This window comes from Aquarana catesbeiana, linkage group LG05 (assembly GCF_042186555.1).
Source record: "Aquarana catesbeiana isolate 2022-GZ linkage group LG05, ASM4218655v1, whole genome shotgun sequence".
Taxonomy (NCBI): Eukaryota; Metazoa; Chordata; class Amphibia; order Anura; family Ranidae; genus Aquarana; species Aquarana catesbeiana.
Window position 1 is genome coordinate 615101537 of NC_133328.1, and position 22664 is coordinate 615124200.

At 43.7% G+C, this 22664-nt stretch overlaps 1 protein-coding gene across 1 annotated transcript in view; it reads right to left on the bottom strand.

Moving 5' to 3' along the window:
* The window catches only part of ASAP1 (ArfGAP with SH3 domain, ankyrin repeat and PH domain 1), a 411321-nt gene that overhangs the window by 354687 nt on the left and 33970 nt on the right, over window positions 1–22664 (bottom strand). Inside the window, exon 2 of the mRNA XM_073632258.1 lies at window positions 18517–18603. Within this exon, the coding sequence (XP_073488359.1) occupies window positions 18517–18575 (59 nt within the window). The 5' untranslated portion in view covers window positions 18576–18603. The remainder of the gene's footprint in view (window positions 1–18516; window positions 18604–22664) is intronic.

The following is a 22664-nucleotide window of genomic DNA, read 5'->3' on the forward strand; positions in this document are numbered from 1 at the left end:
GTGAGGTATCACTGCGATCGGTAGAGCGAGCGCAAAAATTTTGGCCCTAGACCTCCTCTGTAACTCAAAACATGTAACCAGAAAAAATTTTAAAGCGTCGCCTATGGGGATTTTTGAGTAGCAAAGTTTGGCGCCATTCCACAAGCGCGTGCAATTTTGAAAGGTGACATGTTGGGTATCTATTTACTCGGCGTAACTTCATCTTTCACATTATGCAAAAACATTGAGCTAAATTTACTGTTTTGGTTTTTGTAAAGCACAAAACAGTTTTTTTTTCCAAAAAAAAGCGTTAAAAAAATTGCTGCGCAAATACCGTGTGAGATAAAAAGTTGCAACGACCGCCATTGTATTCTCTAGGGTCTTTGCTAAAAAAAACATATATAATGTTTTGGGGTTCTATGTAATTTTCTAGCTAATAAATGATGATTTTTACATGTAGGAGAGAAATGTCAGAATTGGCCTGGGCACTCCAGAATGCCTGAAGGTGCTCCCCTGCATGTTGGGCCTCTGTATGTGGCCACGCTGTGTAAAAGTCTCACACATGTGGTATCGTCGTACTCGGGAGTAATAGCAGAATGTGTTTTGGGGTGTAATTTGTGGTATGCATATGTGGAGTGTAAGAAATAACCTGCTAATATGACAATTTTGTGAAAAAAAAAAAAAGTAAAAAAAAAAAAACTTGATTTGCAAAGAATTGTGGGAAAAAATGACAACTTCAAAAAACTTACCATGCATCTTTCTAAATACCTTGGAATGTCTTCTTTCCAAAAAGGGGTCATTTGGGGGGTATTTGTACTTTTCTGGCATGTTAGGGTCTCAAGAAATTAGATAGGCCGTCAGTACTTCAGGTGTGATCAATTTTCAGATATTCGCACCATAGCTTGTGGACGCTATAACTTTCACAAAGACCAAATAATATCCACTGATTTGGGTTATTTTTACCAAAGATATGTAGCGGTATAAATTTTGGCCAAAATATATGAAGAAAAATTACTAATTTGCAAAATTTTATAACAGAAATGAAGAAAAATTTATTTTTTTACAGAATTTTCGGTCTTTTTTCTTTTATAGCGCAAAAAATAAAGAACCCAGTGGTGATTAAATACCACCAAAATAAAGCTCTATTTGTGTGAAAAAAAGGACAAAAATTTCATATGGGTACAGTGTTGCATGACTGAGTAATTGTCATTCAAAATGTGAGAGCACCAAAAGCTGAAAATTGGTCTGGTTAGGAAGGGGGTTTAAGTGCCCAGTGGTCAAGTGGTTAATATCCATACAAGACCCAAAGGGCCTGGTAATGGACTGGGGGGTACCCATGCGGTTTGTCTCACTGATTTTCAAGCCGCAGTTTTAAATGACTTTTTTCCTTTAAAAATGACATTTTGTGCAGAGACTGTTCTAAGCACGGGAAACACGTGCCACTTTACAGGCATACTATAGACACCCCCAGGCACGGTATTTAAAGGAATATTTCACTTTTTTTTTTTTTTTTTACTTTAAGCACCATTAAAATCAAACAGTGACTAGTAAAGGGATGGTAAGCCCGCGCAGTGGACATAAAGACTTAATTGGTAAAGTTTGGAACTGCTGCCTCCCAACAGGCAGTCACCCTAAAATGGGGACAGCTGAGATATATTAGAAATGATAGAAGGGTATGGCGCTGTTCCTATTTAGTTTCCTACTTCCATATAGGTTACTAGATTAAAATAAATTCTTAGGTGCACCGTGCATATATCAAATATTAAATACAAATTAACAATATGGATTCCCAAGTATACCGTGCATGCGTCAATTAAATATTCTGCTAAAATATTGTGCAATCATAGGTGATATATAGACATATGTAATATTGCTAAGGAGGGAGGAAAAAAGGGGGGGGGGAAGGGAGTGAGATAGGGAGGTGGGGAAGGGGTGTAGGAGGTCTGTTCCTAAGGAAAATTACAATAACAAGATAAAGTGCAAATGTGCTGGTGCAATCCAAAAGGCAACAGTGACAAGATAAAGTGCAAACGTGCTTCAAAATTCTTTAGTAAGTCTCTTGTGCCATATTCTTGTGCTGTGGTGATAATCCTTCACTTATAATATCTCTTTGCTCTGAAAGTGCAGCCACTCACCAGATCACTTCACCCCTGCGGGGGTAGTAGGCAGTTACAGTTTTATCGCCACTGTACAGCGATCGCTGGCGGGCTCAGGATCGTGGTATATCATATATAAAGAGAGAGGGAGTGCTCATAGCGTAAAATTGCTTTAAAAAGTTTTATTACACAAAATGAAAGGGTACTCACACTTTTACAGTAAAAATCAAGCGGAATGGTAAAAACGTCAAAACCGTCATAAATATCCTTCAGCGCTGGTACAGGAGGTGATGTTTGGGAAGCACAGATTAGGCCACGCCCTACGCGTTTCGTCGTTAGGACGTCTACGGGAGCGTGACCTGTGTTGTGTCTTCCCATCCTTATATAGTGTGTGTGGTGTCCCCTTGTTAAATTTTCAATTGGCATCCATCTTCCCGCGGACCGGAAGTTCGTCCGCGGCCATTTTGTTTGTATTTTGCAGACAGAAGTCCGACTTCCTGTGTTAATAGCAGTGGGACTACTGGTGGCCATTTTGCCTGAGCTATTTGTAGACAGTAGTTCAAGTTACAATACAATACAATACAAATATACAGAGACAGGTAACTTGAACTACTGTCTACAAATAGCTCAGGCAAAATGGCCACCAGTAGTCCCACTGCTATTAACACAGGAAGTCGGACTTCTGTCTGCAAAATACAAACAAAATGGCCGCGGACGAACTTCCGGTCCGCGGGAAGATGGATGCCAATTGAAAATTTAACAAGGGGACACCACACACACTATATAAGGATGGGAAGACACAACACAGGTCACGCTCCCGTAGACGTCCTAACGACGAAACGCGTAGGGCGTGGCCTAATCTGTGCTTCCCAAACATCACCTCCTGTACCAGCGCTGAAGGATATTTATGACGGTTTTGACGTTTTTACCATTCCGCTTGATTTTTACTGTAAAAGTGTGAGTACCCTTTCATTTTGTGTAATAAAACTTTTTAAAGCAATTTTACGCTATGGGCACTCCCTCTCTCTTTATATATGATATACCACGATCCTGAGCCCGCCAGCGATCGCTGTACAGTGGCGATAAAACTGTAACTGCCTACTACCCCCGCAGGGGTGAAGTGATCTGGTGAGTGGCTGCACTTTCAGAGCAAAGAGATATTATAAGTGAAGGATTATCACCACAGCACAAGAATATGGCACAAGAGACTTACTAAAGAATTTTGAAGCACGTTTGCACTTTATCTTGTTACTGTTGCCTTTTGGATTGCACCAGCACATTTGCACTTTATCTTGTTATTGTAATTTTCCTTAGGAACAGACCTCCTACACCCCTTCCCCACCTCCCTATCTCACTCCCTCCCCCCCCCCTTTTTTCCTCCCTCCTTAGCAATATTACATATGTCTATATATCACCTATGATTGCACAATATTTTAGCAGAATATTTAATTGACGCATGCACGGTATACTTGGGAATCCATATTGTTAATTTGTATTTAATATTTGATATATGCACGGTGCACCTAAGAATTTATTTTAATCTAGTAACCTATATGGAAGTAGGAAACTAAATAGGAACAGCGCCATACCCTTCTATCATTTCTAATATACCATTAAAATCACTGCTCCTGAAAAAACAGATGTTTTTAAAAGTTTTTTTTGCATTGATACATGTCCCCTGGGGCAGGACCCGGGTCCCCAAACCCTTTTTAGGACAATACCATGCAAATTAGCCTTTAAAATGACCACTTTTGATTTCGAACGTTCGAGTCCCATAGACGTCAATGGGGTTCTAACGTTCATGCGAATTTTCGGTCCGTTCGCAGGTTCTGGTGCGAACCGAACCGGGGGGTGTTCGGCTCATTCCTAGTGCCCAACCACCCTAACCAATAGCAGCTTACCAGATGGCAAGCATAAATGACAGATGGCTATAGCCCAGCCAAGGCCTTTAGCTTGTAGATGTCAACACTGGTACCAGTGGGCTAATCGTACAAAACCCTTCCTCTCTCCACTTATGGTAATCATCCTGTTCTCAAACGGGTGCCCCAGAAGAAAACAACAGACTGGCCATAGCGTAATACTGTATGAACTATATTTATTAAAAGCAAGGTAATGCACTTACATTTAGGTAGAAAATAGCATGCATAACAAAGGTTGCCGTCCGGCATACATACACGGAGCCCGTCCTCCTAGAAAGATCGCATGGTGACGTCACTGCGTACTTTTCCTCCATACGCGTTTCGTCATTAACAGACGTTATCAATGGGGAGTCCCACCAGTGTTGACATCTACAAGCTAAAAGCCTTGGCTGGACTATAGCCATCTGTCCTTTATGCTTGCCATCTGGTAAGCTGCTATTGGTTACGGTGGTTGGGCACTCTTATCTGTGTGTATACACTGTGGTGATATCAAGCATACAAGTGTTTCATATGGACTCTTTTTATCATTATTTTTTTCATTGATGGTTTTTGAATGGACCTATTGATTTTTTAGCGCGGCTTCTCCAATTTAAACTAAATATGTATAAGTGAAGCTGTGGCTTGCCCATTTAGAACAAAGTGAAAGCGTCCCCCGATAGGCCCCACCCCCTCCAACGAGAGAAACTCGCCCAAGTGCACTTCTACCCTCAGCAAGGTATAATCACCCATCTGTACCCCCCTCTTCCTCTGGCAAGGCATATTCCCCTTTCTGTACACCCCATCACCCCCAGAAAGGTATACTTGCCCATCTGCACCCCCCCCTCCTCCTCCCTAGAAATGTACACTCTCCATTTGCAGTCCTCCTCCCCAGCAAGGAATACTGGTCACCCCATCTGCACTCCCCCCTTCTCTTTGCAAGGTGTATTTATTAATTTGCACACCCTATTCCTCCAGGAAGGTATGCTAACCCATCTGCACCCCCCCCCCAGAGAGCTATACTGACCCATCTGCACACCCAGAAAGGTATACTGATCCATCTGCAGTCCTCTATTGAACGCCTCAATTATTCCCTGTATGTATATGAGGTGATCTTTGAAAATACCAGACGGAAGTTGTGGCTTTATTGATCAGCGTTCTTACCAGGAGGTGGAGTGAATATGGGATCTGTGCTTACCATTAACCAGCCATTATATAGATGATAACCATCTAAGCTGTTAACATTTACTACAGGCTTGTTTTTAAAGCCCTTAAGGTGAGGGCATACCTGAAGGGGGAGAGTGCACATTGCATGGACACCATTTGTTTCACTTTTTCTTTGATATGTGTATGGACTTTTTCTTGATTATCTATATTGAGGACTGTGTATATACACACAGAGCACTTGCACTTTATTAATCTATTACTGAGCACTTGCACTATAATTGGGGATATTTTACATAATATCATATTATCTGTTTATTTATTATATATTATCATTTTTAGAGTTTTAGTATATTGTATATTTTTTAGCGCCACACATTGGGTATATATGTATCTGCAGTCCTCCCCCCTAGAAATTGATACTCCCCATCCGCACTCCTCTTACCCATCTGCACTACCCCCTTCTCCCTACAAGTATATTCACCTATCTGCACTCCCCATCTCCCCCCACCCCCCAGCAAGCTATACTCGCCCATATGCACCTCTCCCCCCCCAGCAAGGTATATTTGCCCATCTGCAATCCTCCCCGCCCCCCTAAAAGGTATGCTCGCCCATCTGCACTCCCCCACCCAGCAAGGTATACTCGCCCATCTGCACTTCCCCCCCAGCAAGGTATACTCGCCCATCTGGACTCCCGCCCCCCAGCAAGGTATACTCGCCCATCTGCACCCCCCCAGCAAGATATACTCACTTATCTGCACCCCCCCCCCCCAGCAAGGTATATTCGCCCATCTGCACTTCTCCCGTCCCCCCACCTAACCAGCAAGCTATTCTCGCCCATCTGGACTCCCGCCCCCCAGCAAGGTATACTCGCCCATCTGCACCCCCCCCCAGCAAGATATACTCACTTATCTGCACCCCCCCCCCCCAGCAAGGTATATTCGCCCATCTGCACTTCTCCCCTCCCCCCTCCTGACCAGCAAGCTATACTCGCCCATCTGGACTTCCGCCACCCAGCAAGGTATACTTGCCCATCTGCACCCCCTCAGCAAGATATACTCACCTATCTGCACCCTCCCCCCCCCAGCAAGGTATATTCGCCCATCTGCACTTCTCTCCTCCCCCCTCCCGACCAGCAAGGTATACTTATCCATCTACACTCCTCTTCCCAGAAAGGTATATGCACCCTTCTGCAGTCGCCCCCCCCCCCAGCAAGCTAAGCTCTCTCATCTGCTCCCCCCCAGTAATGTATACCCACCCATCTGCACTCCCCACTCCAGCTATGTATACTAAGGTTACTAGACATTCAAACAGATTTTGAATAAGAGGCACCAAAATATGAATGCGAAGTTAGGAGAGACATCTTTTTGTTATCAAGAGAAAAAAGCACAAATAGCTCCAGTGGCTTTGGGTTGACGTTTGCACAGTATGATTAATGGGTTGGCGCTTACATACTACAATGTGTACACTACTGCCTGGGTGGCCGGGAGCACGGCTGGGGATGCATGTTTGCTGGTTACAGACACCTCAAATTGGGGCCTGTCCCCAGAATTAGGGGACAAATGGTAGTCATAAGCTATGCTCACCCATCTGCACTCCCTGGCCACCTCCTCGCTGCTTTTCCGGGTAGTTATTGCCAGTGCCCCACCCCACATACCGTACTAGTGTTTGGGTCTGGTGATTGGCCGAGCTGACCTGAGTATTGTCAAGTAGGTGAGGTTATTGCAATACATGTTTAGGATGGCCAACGGCTTCAAAATGAATCCCTTTCTGGCTAGTCCCTACTCTACTGTTCAAAATGCCAACTACTTTCCTGTAGCATAGGTTAATGGATTACAGGGGGTTATTTACTAAAGGCAAATCCATTTTGCACTACAAGTGCAAACTACAAGTGCAAAGTGCACTTGAAATTTCACTGGAAGTGCACTTGGAAGTGCAGTCGTTGTAGATCCGAGGGGGACATGCAAAGAAAAGCATTTTAGCTTGCACATGATTCATAGCTCCCAACTGTCCCTGATTTGAAGGGACTGTCCCTGATTTTGAGCAATGTCACTCTGTCCCTCATTCCTCCTCATTTGACCCTCATTTTGGTCTGATCTATATAGATGTATATAAAATGCACTTTTTATTTATCAAAAAGTGTTTTCCAGAGCTAAACCTTTCATCCGATTTCTACATTGCTGCATTTGTAAATTCCAAAGGCCAATATAAAGCAATAGTAATGGTAAAAAAGCACTTGTGGGTTTAACCATTCTTGTTTATTTTGTACAATTCTCCTTTAAAGGGGCGAGACAAGGGGTGTGTCCTATGCCTGCATACTTTTGTTGATAGGTGTCCCTCATTCCCATCTCAAAAAGTTGGGAGGTATGCATGATTGGATGATAAAATCAGCAGAGCTTCCCCTCATTTTAAATCTAACCCTCAGATTTACAGCGACTGCACTTCCAAGTGTACTTTCAGTGCAATTTCAGGTGCACTTTGCACTTGTAGTTTGCACTTGTGGTTCAAAGTGCATTTGCCTTTCATAAATAACCCCCAGAGTATTGATATGGGGCAATTGGAGGTTAATTCAGAATTTTCAGTGTTAACATGTGCTCACACCCCTTTGGCACCCCATGTGCTATTGTATAATTGAAACGATGACTTCAATTGCCCTTTGTGAATATTAATAAATAACGCCTTCAAAGCATGCATATAATGTCATTCTTTTGTATGTGAATTTGGCATACTGGTCCTCTTAGGAAAACTGCATGACGAAGTAATCTTATTATTTTACCAATGAGTTCCTGCAAAATCTGCTTTGGCTGCATATCTTCAGTGTCATCCAATGGCTACGTACAGTATAATTGAAACCAGACTGTTAAAGACATTCACACATGTCTGCATTTATCTCTGAGAAGTCAGGATCATCTCAGTTCATACAGCCCAACAAAAGCCTTCTAGATCCCTTTCCTGCAACAAGGCGTTTACGACTTGACTTACGAGTAACGATGGATTCTTCTTCTTTTTTTTTTTTTTTTTTCCAGCTTGCGCAGTCCAGCAAGTAAACAATTCAAATGTAAAGTCACATGCTAAATTTACTGACTCATCATTTCCTGTGTTGTTTCATTCCATGTGTTTTTTATGTAGAAATTGAAACTCAAACTTTCCATGCACCAGCTGTTTCCTGCATAAACCCCCCGGAAGTGGATGATATTAGACCCACTATAGACACCTCTTGAGATAATTACTGGCATGAATTTGTGAAGACTTATCTGATCCACTTTAGTCTGTATTATTAAAGCTCAACTCCAGGGAGATAGGGAAAAAAAGCACCAAGTTGTAATTTGGAGCTTACAGTAGCTGGAGGACCCTCTCCTCAACCCGGTGTGACAGCGGTGGGTGACCACTCACCAGGCCTGTTATGGGGAGTCACATAGCTCCCAACTGTCCCTGATTTGGAACAAAGTCCCTCTGTCCCTCTTTCCTCCTCATTTGTCCCTTATTTTGTTCTGATCCATATAGTTGTATTTAAAATGCTCTTTTTATCTACCAAAAAGTGTCTCCCAGCACTAAACCTTCCATCCAATTTCTAAATTGCTGCATTTGTAAATGTCAAAAGCCAATATAAAGGAATAGTAGTGGTAAAAAAAAAGCACTTTATGGGTTTCACCAATCATTTTTTTATACAATTCTCCTTTAAGGGGACGTGGCAGAGGGTCTATCTCATGCCAATATACTTTTGCTAATAGGTGTCCCTCATTTCCATCTCAAAAAGTTGGGAGGTATGGGAGTCATACTCAGAAGTACCAACATTTTTTTTCTCTTCCAGCAGTCAATTGGAGCTTTGTGGGATAAAATGGAAGGGGAGTAGGTGAGCGTGGGTTGCTCGTGGGGTTGCCTCCACCCGTTGCTTTACCTGTCATTGTCACCACATGTTATGGCGTTAGGAATGCGATAAGAATCAGGAACGGAATCAAAGCTAGAAATATAGTGGTTGAGGGGGTCCGCACAGACACCTGAACGTTTACTGACTCCCAACCATCTTAACCCCTTCACGTCGGTGCCTCCCAGCCCTTTAAGGTGTTTCTGATGCTGAGAAGCAGGGCGAGGTTCATGTGACCGCAGTGATTGGCTGTCACAGCAGTTATGTGATCAGAAAGCTCCCTTTCGCAAGAAGCTTTCCATTAGGCGCCAGTAAGTGTGTCGGGAGCGCGCAGGGTGTGCGCACTTAGCACCTCTGTTTACATTTAGGTACGCAAAAATGCGGCCTCTTGGCGTCAAGGCCCACCCACCTAGAGGCTGCATATTTGCCTACTCTCGGTGCCAAGAGGTTAATGTGGCTATAAAGCTTCAAGGTTTTTTACCTTAATGCATTCTATAAGGCAAAAGACCCTAGAAAAGGAGGATCGAGGCTGCTCTGAGCAAAACAATTGCACAGAGCGGGTAAGTATACCATGTTTGTTTTTTAAATAAAAAAGAAACAAACAAAGGTTTAATGTTACTTTAAAGTGCAATCTCACGTTTAGGTTAAAATTAAAAGAGAAGTTCGGGAATAAGAAAAAACAAACACACATACTCACCTAGGTGGATGCAGCATCGGATCGATGCTGCATCCACCTAGGTGAGTATGTGTGTTTGAGATCACGATTAGAAGTGCTATGATAAGGATCTGCAATAGTTACATAGTAACAGCTGTGATCTGGCTTAAGTAACAATGTATCAGCTCTACAATGTCACCTGTAATAGAGACATTCACAGATTTTATGACCTTACGATCATCATTACAGTCCATCAGTCCTATCATAGGTATCTGCAAATGTTACATTGTATCATTTGTGGCTGTATACTCTGTCCTGTGGTGCTGGGGCTGTATACTCTGTCCTGTGGTGCTAGGGCTGTATACTTTGTCCTGTGGTGCTGGGGCTGTATACTTTGTCCTGTGGTGCTGGGGCTGTATACTCTGTCCTGTGGTGCTGGGGCTGTATACTCTGTCCTGTGGTGCTGGGGCTGTATACTTTGTCCTGTGGTGCTGGGCTGTATACTCTGTCCTGTGATTCTGGGGCTGTATACTCTGTCCTGTGGTGCTGGGCTGTATACTCTGTCCTGTGGTGCTGACTGTATACTCGGTCCTGTGATTATGGGGCTGTATACTCTGTCCTGTGGTTCTGGCTGTATACTCTGTCCTGTGGTGCTGGGGCTGTATACTCTGTCCTGTGGTTCTGGTTGTATACTCTGTCCTGTGGTGCTGGGGCTGTATACTTTGTCCTGTGGTGCTGGGGCTGTATACTCTGTCCTGTGGTGTTGGGGCTGTATACTCTGTCCTGTGGTGCTGGGGCTGTATACTTTGTCCTGTGGTGCTGGGCTGTATACTCTGTCCTGTGATTCTGGGGCTGTATACTCTGTCCTGTGGTGCTGGGCTGTATACTCTGTCCTGTGGTGCTGACTGTATACTCGGTCCTGTGATTATGGGGCTGTATACTCTGTCCTGTGGTTCTGGCTGTATACTCTGTCCTGTGGTGCTGGGGCTGTATACTCTGTCCTGTGGTTCTGGTTGTATACTCTGTCCTGTGGTGCTGGGCTGTATACTCTGTCCTGTGGTGCTGGCTGTATACTCTGTCCTGTGATTCTGGAGCTGTGTACTTTGTCCTGTGGTGCTGGCTGTATACTCTGTCCTGTGGTGCTGGCTGTATACTCTGTCCTGTGATTCTGGAGCTGTATACTCTGTCCTGTGGTGCTGGCTGTATGCTCTGTCCTGTGGTGCTGGCTGTATACTCTGTCCTGTGATTCTGGGGCTGTATACTTTGTCCTGTGGTACTGGCTGTATACTCTGTTCTGTGATGCTGAGCTGTATACTCCTGACACTATGGGTGGAAGCAAGTGGAATACAGGGGACAAAGTGAGTGGATTTTATAAGGGGTGGGGGTTATAAGTGGGAGGGGTCAAAAAGGGGGGGTGCCCCCTATCCTAAAACTTCACCAGCCACCACTGGTGTATACGCTGCTGCTGTTTCTGTGAAAACAGCCAACACGTCAAAATCTGCAATTATTGATGCTGGAGAGTCACCCGAAGTGACGTGTTTGGAGATTTTGGTGAGTTGGAGTTTTCGGCAGAACACCGGCCAATGCAGTCACACCACACCTGAACCCTAAATGCTCATATAATCCTATAGGAAGATTCTTGTTTAAGTGAATGGTCGGTGACAGGGTCTCTTTAATACAAAAAAAAAGGAAAGAACTGCGGGGAAAAATCATTTGTACCCAAAAAGCTTCTCAGTAAAATCAGCTAATAAATAATTAGTAAAGAAAAAGATAAAAGGAATGAGTAATTAAAGGAAGGGTCTGCTGTTCCTGGTGGGTTGAAATCCCGCTTGGTGTTTGCAGAGCCTCGCAGCAGTCATCTGTTGATTGGCTTGTGTGTTCCCAGCTAAACGAGCTCTCTTTTGTCAGCATAACACCGGTGATGGGGCTGCTTCTCCTGAGACCTCTTTGGCTAAGTAATTTTTAAAAAGCTCTCCATAGGCTCGGCATGCGGTAATGTGGCCGTCTAAATATTGCAGCATAGCAAATCGTGTGTGCTAACAATTATGGCTATAAGTGGGAGTATTGATTGCTGCATCAATCTGTTGCTCCAGGAGAAGTGTATATAGTAGCCGGAAATTGAACATAATCTAAACAGATTGCTATAGTAAGGATCAGTTCTGTTTAGTAAGAATTTTATATACAAAGAGAAATCCAATGCCACACACTAAATAGACCAAGATCATTTGGGGTGTTGTATTTCCAAGCAGTGCCCGGAGAAGATCATCCAGTGTCCAGGACAGAGATGACAAATTGCGCCCCCCTTCACAGAGAGCACACCCCAAACCTCCTCCCAGTTCTCTTCTCTTTTCCTTGCTGCTTCCAGCACTGGGCTGACAGAAGTAGTAATGTTGCTGTCACTACTCCTGTTAGCTTTATAGCAGAAGGAACTTGTGGCGCCACCCATCCTTACAATACATGCTGCGCCTAGGGCAGCCGTCCCTTCTGCCCACCCCTCGTCCTGAACCTGTTTCCAAGCCTACATTTTCCTTAAGGGCCAGTTCACACCACATGCAGTCCGGTGCATTTTTTTTTCTGCATCAAAAACGCACAGAAAGTAGGTTATATAGTTTTCAATGGCATAGTTCACACCAGTGCTTGCAGTTCCAGTGCGTTCTAGTTCCAGAGAAAAAAAGCATTTTTCCTGCACTGGACTGTACTGGAACGCTGTAAAACGCATTTAGAATGCACCTAAATGCATCAAAGTGCACTGGAACACACATGTCCTTATTTAAGGTTAAAAAAAAGAGGGGGAGAATGCACTGGGCAGTATAAAAAAAGAACCAAAATCGCATCAAAAACGCACTGGAAAGCTTCAAAAATGTGAATGCAGAAAAGCATCTGGAATGCATCCAGACTGCATTTCTATGGTGTGAACTGGCTCTAAAGAATATGTAAACCCAACATTTCATATTCCTGCTATGTGCCTGCTGTACCTCGTACTTGTACGAAAAAGTATCCTGTTGTTTTTGTATTGCTTCCTTTGTGTGAAATCCCTGGTGTTCCTGCCGGTCCCTCTGTTTTCCTATCAAAACTGATCACACTAGGCATAAGAGCACAGCATGGTCAGTTTTTTGACTGTAACGAGAACTCAGCCTGCTCTCCTCCAATGATCAGACTTGTCCTGAACACGCCCCCCCCCCCCCCCACACACACACACATACACACACACACACACACAGTCATTCACAGGGAAGACCAGTGTACTGCTGTGTCTCCTCCTCCAGCTCTTTGAGCTCTTTATGCAGCTGAGATCAGAAGGTATGTGATCACTTATAAAAAAAAAGGGGGAAAGGTTTATTTATGATGTTTTTTTGTTTTTTTTTAATATCTATATGCAAATGTTTTGCCTTTCATTTCTAATTTAAACTGAATGGGTTGTTTTACAAGAGGAGGGTTTACATTTACTTTAGCTCTGGTTCACACAAGTGTGACTTTGAAATCGCACTACTTCAGCGCGACTTCAAAGCCGCAGATCAGTGTGCTTTGCACCTCCGATTTCATTGCGACTTGCGACTTAGTTTAACAGAAGTCTATGCAAGCAATGAAATCGGAAAAAAAGTAGTGCTGGACATGAGTCGTGGCAATTTGAACCATTTCGTTGCCGGCAACAGAGTGCAACTTGTCATGCAATTTGGAACTGTCAAATCGCATGACAAATCGCACCGGTGTGAACGAGGTGAGATATTACGGGGTACATTTGTGCTTTGGCCCCATACATTTTCTGCACAATAGCATTATATTATCAGTCCAGTGTGATGCAATACCACATTATTAGTATACTTTAATGCAGTGGTTGTTAAAGTGGAATTTAAATGTATCCGAGCACCACAAACTTAAAACACAATTTAATAATTTTTTAACATCAAAGCAAACTCACCCATCCATTCATATCTTCATGCTCTATTTTGTTAAGAAATCACTTTGAAAAACACCCCCTCCCCAGCATTTCTTGCGGCAGCCATCTTGAGTAAGGGCAGATGGTTCATGTAGAATTTACTTTCTGGAATCCATCTGCCCTTAGCTCCAGCATGCAGGTGTTCAGACAAAATGACCAACCTGGCAGAATGTGCAACCCGCGTCACTTCCTGTGACGTGCAATCAGCTGTATTTCCAAACCGCAAGCACTGCGCACGCGCAGTGCGTCATACATCTCTTCAGTGCATGACGTCAGTGCACAGAGGAATTTTCCTGCTTGACCGACTACTGTGCATGTGCACGGGCGAAATCAACTAACACTTACGGCATTTACGTTTTGCTAAGCCCATCTTGGTACACCTTACACCCGACCTCATCACACCTACAGTAAGCAGGCGGGGCAGTGGACATCATGTTACACCAAACCCCGTTTTGAATTAGCAAACCAATTTCAGCAATCGAGTGAGGTTATATATAGTCGCAGGTTGCCCGCTGGGCCACCTTCTTACTGTAGTGTGATGAGGTCGAGTGTAAGGTGTACCAAGATGGGCTTAGCAATATAAATTTCATAAGTGTTAGTTGATTTCTTCCGTGCGCATGCGCAGTAGTCGGTCGAGCATTCTGCCAGGCAAATTGCGCTGTGTAACGACGTCAGCCACTGAAGGCACGTATGATGCGCTGCGAATGCCCAGTGCGGCTGATTTGCCGATACAGCTGATTCCACGTCACACTAAGTCACGCGGGTTGTACATTCTGCCAGGTTGCTCAATTTGTCAGGACACAGGCAGGAGGGTGTGCTTAGCTGAGAAAGCCCCTCCTCCATATAGCGATCACAAGATCACCGTGTCCCAAGTACCGGGATCCACAATCCTCTGTGTCCGGTGGAGTAAACTGGAGTAGGCAAAATGATGTATATGATTTTGCCTGCACGTGCCGTTCCCCCCCCACAGTATATGTACTGTGGGGGGGTAGGTAAGTGGATATTTAATGTGATATTTATTTACAATGAAACCAAAACCCAAACACCAGCAACCAAGAACCCAGTGAAAAAATACCTAACTAAACAATCTAAAAGAGTAACAGAAAGCCTAACTAGCGAGGTAACTATATACAATATACTGTATACAAATGAGGAACACAGAAAAGCAGGGTAAAACTGGAGGTGCAGAGAACATATAGGAAGGGGGAACCAAAACTGCGATCAGGAACAAGGGGGAGTCGGAAAACAAGGCAGCAGAGTTCAGGATATTACTATTATTATTATACGCGATTTACAGTCAGGACCATAAATATTGGGACATTGACACAATTCTAATCTTTTTGGCTCTATACATCACCACAATGGATTTGAAATGAAACAAACAAGATGTGCTTTAACTGCAGACTTTCAGCTTTAATTTTAGGGTATTTGCATCCAAATCAGGTGAACACTGTAGGAATTACGACAGTTTGTATATATGCCTCCTACTTTTTAAGGAACCAAAAGTAATGGGACAGATTAACAATCATCCATCAAACTTTCACTTTTTAATACTTGGTTGCAAATCCTTTGCAGTCAATTACAGCCTGAAGTCTGGAATGCATAGACATCACCAGACGCTGGGTTTCATCCCTGGTGATGCTCTGCCAGGCCTCTACTGCAACTGTCTTCAGTTCCTGCTTGTTCTTGGGGCATTTTCCCTTCAGTTTTGTCTTCAGCAAGTGAAATGCATGCTCAATCGGATTCAGGTCAGGTGATTGACTTGGCCATTGCATAACATTCCACTTCTTTCCCTGAAAAAAACTCTTTGGTTGCTTTTGCAGTATGCTTCGGGTCATTGTCCATCTGCACCGTGAAGCGCCGTCCAATAAGTTCTGAAGCATTTTGCTGAATATGAGCAGATAATATTGCCGAAAACACTTCAGAATTCATCCTGCTGCTTTTGTCAGCAGTCACATCATCAATAAATACAAGAGAACCAGTTCCATTGGCAGCCATACATGCCCACGCCATGACACTACCACCACCATGCTTCACTGATGAGGTGGTATGCTTTGGATCATGAGCAGTTCCTTTCTCTTCCCATCACTCTGGTACAAGTTGATCTTGGTCTCATCTGTCCATAGGATGTTGTTCCAGAACTGTGAAGGCTTTTTTAGATGTTGTTTGGCAAACTCTAATCTGGCCTTCCTGTTTTTGAGGCTCACCAATGGTTTACATCTTGTGGTGAACCCTCTGTATTCACTCTGGTGAAGTCTTCTCTTGATTGTTGACTTTGACACACATACACCTACCTCCTGGAGAGTGTTCTTGATCTGGCCAACTGTTGTGAAAGGTGTTTTCTTCACCAGGGAAATCATTTTTCAGTCATCCACCACAGTTGTTTTCTGTGGTCTTCTGGGTCTTTTGGTGTTGCTGAGCTCACCGGTGCGTTCTTTCTTTTTAAGGATGTTCCAAACAGTTGATTTGGCCACACCTAATGTTTTTGCTATCTCTCGGATGGGTTTGTTTTGTTTTTTCAGCCTAATGATGGCTTGCTTCACTGATAGTGACAGCTCTTTGGATCTCATATTGAGAATTGACAGCAACAGATTCCAAGTGCAAATAGCACACTTGAAATCTGGATCTTTTATCTGCTCCTTGTAAATGGGGTAATGAGGGAATAACACACACCTGGTCATGGAACAGCTGAGCAGCCAATTGTCCCATTACTTTTGGTCCCTTAAAAAGTGGGAGGCACATATACAAACTGTTGTAATTCCTACACCGTTCACTTGATTTGGATGTAAATGCCCTCCAATTAAAGCTGAAAGTCTGCAGTTAAAGCACATCTTGTTTGTTTCATTTCAAATCCACTGTGGTGGTGTATAGAGCCAATAAGATTAGAATTGTGTTGATGTCCCAATATTTATGGACCTGACTGTATAAAGCGCCAACAGTTTTCACAGTGCTTTACAATGCAGAGGGGGGACAGCACAATTATATACAATCATATATAGGATATACAAACGTACAAGGCAAAGAGCATGATCAAGAGCAGGAACAGTAGCATCTGATTCTGGCAGCAAAACATTGAAACGAGAGGGAAATGTAGAGGAGGAACTAAATACCCTCCCAGCAGCCAACATCAGGTGGAAAATGGGAAGCTGGGAGACACCCGCTGGTGGATATCAGAACTACAACCTTTAGCTCTAGGAAGCACAGTGCCACCAGCTGGTGATCAAGATACTGACAACATGTTTCTCTATCAGACTATGTAGGAGGGGTGTGTGTACTTTCCTTCCACTCAGGTCTCAGATTACACTCAGCTCTTCTCTCAATGCTGTGCAGTCAGTGATATCAGATCCCTGCCCCCTGTCTTCTGGAGCTCAGAAATGCTGTGTAAATTCTGTACTTTTAAGGACCGCAGATGAACTGTGATTCCCCACCCTGCACAGCCAAGCACACCGAATTTCCACAGACACTCAGAGTCAGAGAACTGTTCATGACTTTGTTTTTTTGTTTTTGTTTTATTGGGGGATATAAACTTGGACATGGATGGGAGATCATGGGATGCCCACTTGTCTTCAAAAATTTCAGGGACAACTCTTCCTATACACAGTGTCTATATGCAGCTCCTCTTATTCCTCCAGTACTCACTTGCATACAGAACTCAGCTGGAACACTGTGAATTATCCAACAGTTACTCAGTCAGATGAAGCAAAAGCCCATTACAGGCAGGAACCTGAGGCTCCTTAGTTGTGTAGCAAAAGTTCAATGTCCAGCATACATTCTTCATGTGGCTACTGGTCGTCCCAGCACCAACTCTTCAGGCACTGCCAACCTGCCTGGCTGCAGCTGCCCCTTTCACTAGCCCTCCAGGCTAACTTCTCCCCACAGTCCTTCAGACTGACACTCACCAGCCCACCCAGCTGACTCTCAGGAGATTTCCTGGATGTGCTGACCTGCTCCTGCTGTCCTCTCCTTGCTCCTGTGCCTTCAGGAAGGGTTTCCTCCTTGTGTTAGGGGGAATCTTCCAGCACCCAAGGTTACCCCCCCTCCCCCCCCCAGACTAGGGGGCAACCTTTAAGGACCACCAACAGCCTCCTCAGCACTCCATCTCCATCTTCCACCCGATTGTCCTACTGGCATGACTCATGCTTATTTAAGAGGAGGGCTGCCCCCTACCAGCCCCATACTGGGGATTGGCTGAGGTCCTCATGAATATTTCTAACAGCCCCTCCTAGCTTCCACCCACTATGTCTAGACCATTCCCCAATGTTCCAGAGAACAGGGGGAGGCACCGGAAGAGCTGTCAGGATGAGTCATCCAGCCCCTGAGTCGCTTATCCCTGACCCACATTCACAACCCAGGCCTGGCTCTCAGCCAAGCCAATTTGCCAACACTAACAACTAAACCTATTTGCACCTAGAAAATTAGCTAGAGGGTACTACACAAGGATATCAATCATTTATTGAGAATCAAGAATAAACAAATCGAGCCAACGTGTTTGGGGGAAACTACCTCCCCCTTCTTCAGGGCTAACAGCCCTGAAGAAGGGGGAGGCAGTTCCCATGAAACGCGTTGACTTGATTTGTTTCTTCTTGATTTTCAATTATTAATAAATATCCTTGTGTGTGGCATCGCTCTGGAGTGGGAGCTCCTCTTTTCTTATTGAATTCAAAAATGCCATTTTGGATCTGCATAATTGAGCGCCAATTATTTAGAACTTCTGGGGAGCTAACAGTCAATGGTACCTTCAAGTACACCCAGGTGCCTGCTTTACAATAATAATCACAGTTTGTTCAGCTTTTCCTTGGCCCAGGTGTACTTTAAGGATTTATTTATTTTTTTTCTGAGCAAATGAATGAATAATTTCCATAGCCAGAGTCGAGTCTATTTCACAAGGACTAAATAATAATGATTTGAAATAAGAGGTCACCTACCGACTCCATAATGAATCTCTAGAGGAGAAACTCGAGAGCCTGGACGCTGATGATCGCATGTCTCAGCTGTCACCGCCTGCAAATGACCTGCAGCACAAGCGAGAGAAGGATTATTACACAATGGTTCCAAATTACGGCAATTTGCTTGTTTTCACGCAGCTGACGGTATTCTGCTGAAAAACATAAAGAATGACTCATGATATTTAATGGGAATCAAGTTGCAATGGGCACAAAGATGCAGTTATTACATTACAAATGAGTTCAAATGCTTGCCAGCGTTTTCATCATCGATCCCCCCACGCTAGGTTTACTTCAAGCCACGCGGGGCTTTGGGTACACATCTGGCCCTGGAAATGTGGGAGATCTGGGAGTTAGAAGAAATCTTGCACAGGTGTAATCAAAAGACGCAACATCATTAATATTTTTATTTAGGAAAAGCAAAATGTAAAAATTAAAGCTGAAGCCTAGATAGATAAAAAAAAGTACATAAATGCAGCTCTGTAATCATTAATACATTAGTAAATATATATTTTTAACCGCTTCAGCCCCGGAAGATTTTACCACCTTCCTGACCAGAGCACTTTTTGCGATTCGGCACTGCGTCGCTTTTACTGACAATTGCGCGGTCGTGCGACGTTGTACCCAAACAAAATTGACGTCCTTTTTTTCCCCACAAATAGAGCTTTCTTTTGGTGGTATTTGATCACCTCTGTGGGTTTTATTTTTTTTCGCTATAAACAAAAAAAAAAGAGCGACAATTTTGAAAAAAACACAGTAGTTTGTACTTTTTGCTGTAATACATATCCCCATTTTTTTTTTAAAAAAGCACATTTTTTCTCAGTTTAGGCCGATATGTATTCTTCTACATATTTTTGGTAATAAAAATCGCAATAAGCGTATATTGATTGGTTTGCGCAAAAGTTATAGCGTCTACAAAATAGGGGATAGATTTATGGCATTTTTATTATTATTATTTTTTTTTTACTAGTAATGACGGAGATCTGCGATTTTTATCGTGACTGCGACATTATGGCGGACACATTGGACAATTTTTTTTTAAAGGTTTTTATTTGCCAAATGTACATACAGAGAATAACACATTGCATGTAGGGGATATTCCTGGTTGCAACCATCAAAGTACAATTATCATTCAAGAGTAGGTTAGAATAAGCATCCTATGATAAAAGATATATCAGTACAGATAGCATTTTTTTTAAACTATAAATCACCAGTTGCTTCTATAATTGTAATGTAAATTATCAGCAGTCTAAGATATGGTAAAAAAATAAAAATAAAAAATATATACACATTGGACAATTTTAACATTTTTGGGACCAATGGCATTAATTCAGCGATCAGTGCAATAAAAATGCATTGATTACTGTACAAATGTGAACGGCAGTGAAGGGGTTAACACTAGGGGGCGATCAAGGGGTTAATTGTGTTCCCTAGTGTGTGTTCTAACTGAAGGGGGGAGGGGACTGACTAGAGGGGATGACAGATCGTTGTTCATACTTTGTATGAACAACGATCTGTCACTTCTCCCCTCAGAGAACCCAGATCTCTGTGTTTACACATAGAGATCCTGGTTCTCGCCGTGTTACGAGCGATTGCGGCAGCCCGGCGGTCATCGAGACTGCTGGGCACTCGCATCGGCTCCGTGGGCGAGATGCGGGCGCGCGCCCCTAGTGCCACCAGAAGGAGCGACGTAAGATAGCGGCGATTCGCCTGTCTGTGCCATTCTGCCGCAGTACAACTGCGGCAGCTGGTCAGCAAGCGGTTAAAGCATGCAGTGTAAGTTCTTGAATTTGACTTGGTATCAGTCTCGTGTCGTCCCTGTAACAGTAGGGATGAAGTATGAGAGAAGGCAGCAGCACAAGGAGCCACTCAGTTCATATACTAACAAGGAGCAGGCTCATAGGAGGAGAAAGCAGAGTGAAGGAAAAATGAGATCAACACTGCGTTGGTTTTTCTTTCACTGCCCAGTCACAGCCTGGGGTCCAGGATGACCTGGGCTCAGAGGAAGTGGGAGTTGAATGACTTTGGCCATCAGACTGAGGATATCTAGTGGCAGAAAAAGGTACTGCAAGGGAAATCTCCTGATTGATACTGAACATTGCAGCAAAAGCTGGTTTTGTTATTTTATCTTTTAACCCCTTCCCATCGCCGTAACACATATATGCGCCCTCACGGAAGTGGGCTTTTTTTCCGTGGGGGCCTCATATATGCTTATCTCACTTTGTGCTGGAAGTGCGCCGCACGCTCCCACCACAGAGGCCGGGGTCTCATCGAGAGCCCCGGGCCCTGTACTAACGATCAGGACCAGATCTCCAGATTCCAGGTAACCTGATCGCTGTGGTAGCCTCTGATTGGCTACCACAGTGATCAGTCACTGTGAAGCCCGCCCCTGTGTTTTTATCTCTCTCTGTGAATGGAGAGGAAAGACCCAATGTATCTTTCTCTTTCCTTGCAGAGAGAGGAAAAAAAAGTGGTGTAAAAATAAATTTAAAAAAAAATAATGAAAAAAGGGTTATTGTTTGAGTCAAGGTCAGGGTCAAAGGTCAAAGGTCAGGGTCAAAAGTCAGGGTCAGTATATTTTGGGCAGGATTTCGTTTTTTAAATTATTATCAGTGTCAGTTTGTTTTAGGTAGGACAAAAAAACAGAAGAAGCAAAATGCGCACTATTGCTTCTGGGCTGTACTACGGGTACAAACAACAACTGACATACACATATGTGGTATCATTGCAATCGTCAAGAGCAGGAGAATTTATTTTTGGTTGTTTTTTGGTAGTAACAAGAAATATACAGCTAAATTAAAAAAAATATTTTTTATACTATTTTTGCCCAGTTTTTCTATTATAACAAAACAAATAAAAAAATCAGGAGATATCCGTTACCATTTACTAGCAAATGAAAGCCCAACTTGTCCTGAAAAAAAAAAAGAAGGTATAATCCACCTGGATGCGCAAAGTAGTATTGATGATATGTACTATCACGTGTCAAAGTTGCAAAACTGCGCTTAGGCATTAAGATTTGTTTTAGCCTTCGGCATGAAGGGGTTAAAACACATAGTGTTGTGCTGCAGTGAAAATAAACACATACATGCGCTGCGGTGAAAATAAATAGAGCGTGGAGTGATTTGTCCCACATTGTGACCCATTCAAAAAAGCAGAAAAATTGCATTGCAGTGCTTGCTTCAACTCATTGCACCCTCATGTGAAAGGGCTGTAAGGCTAGGAGGAAATGGTGCTTGGTAAGCTGTGCCATAGCCCTGCACTGGACATGAAGACGCACAGGATCAATCTACTTCTGGAGTATAGGGGAGTGCCATCTGTTGGGTAAGTATAGCCCCGTTTCCACTAGTTGTGGTCTCTGAAGCCTGATCCACGCTTGGGTCGCTCTTCAGAGAGCATTTGGCAGGCGGTGAGGAGGCGTTGTATCACCTTGCCCCCTCTACTACGCGCGGTTACAGGGCGATTTTGAGGAGCCCTCTTTGATTAGAAGGGGTTGCATTGAGTGGGCGGTACTGCGCATTTATCGCAATGGAGGGGATCATTTTTTGCAGCGCCATGATGCAAAGCATTTCAGCCGTGGCAAGTGTAAACCCTCCGGCCACTACTTTAGCAGCATAAGGGGGAGCAGTTTGGGAGGCGGCAAAACAATGGCTCCTCTGTGTGGTTTTACCACCACCAAACAACAAGTGTTAACAAGACCTTTAAATGCACTTTCCGTCCCCTAGACAGAAACAAGCAAATAATCCAAGCAGGGTGGGCACAGCTGCACTACAAGGGAGGACTTTTAATTTCTCTGGAGTTGGGCTTTAACCAGAGCTTTTTTCTCAGAGAATAGGTGCAGGGAGTCACCCTTTGTCTCCGCCCCCTACCCCACCTCCGAGGACTGTCCCTTGGCTCCACGCCCTACCCTACCCACCTTCAAGTACCGCCCCTTTTAGAGAACACAGAACCAAGTATCATTTTGTGGCGCTAAGTCATTTGTTTGGAATCTGTTAATGATGAATGATTGAACACATATGGAATGTGTTAATGATAAAGAAAAGCAGTAAAATAGATCCCCTGCAGCCAGCAAAACTAGACTCCCCCCCCAGCAACAATAGATCCTCCTTTTAACAATAGACCCCACCCCAGCA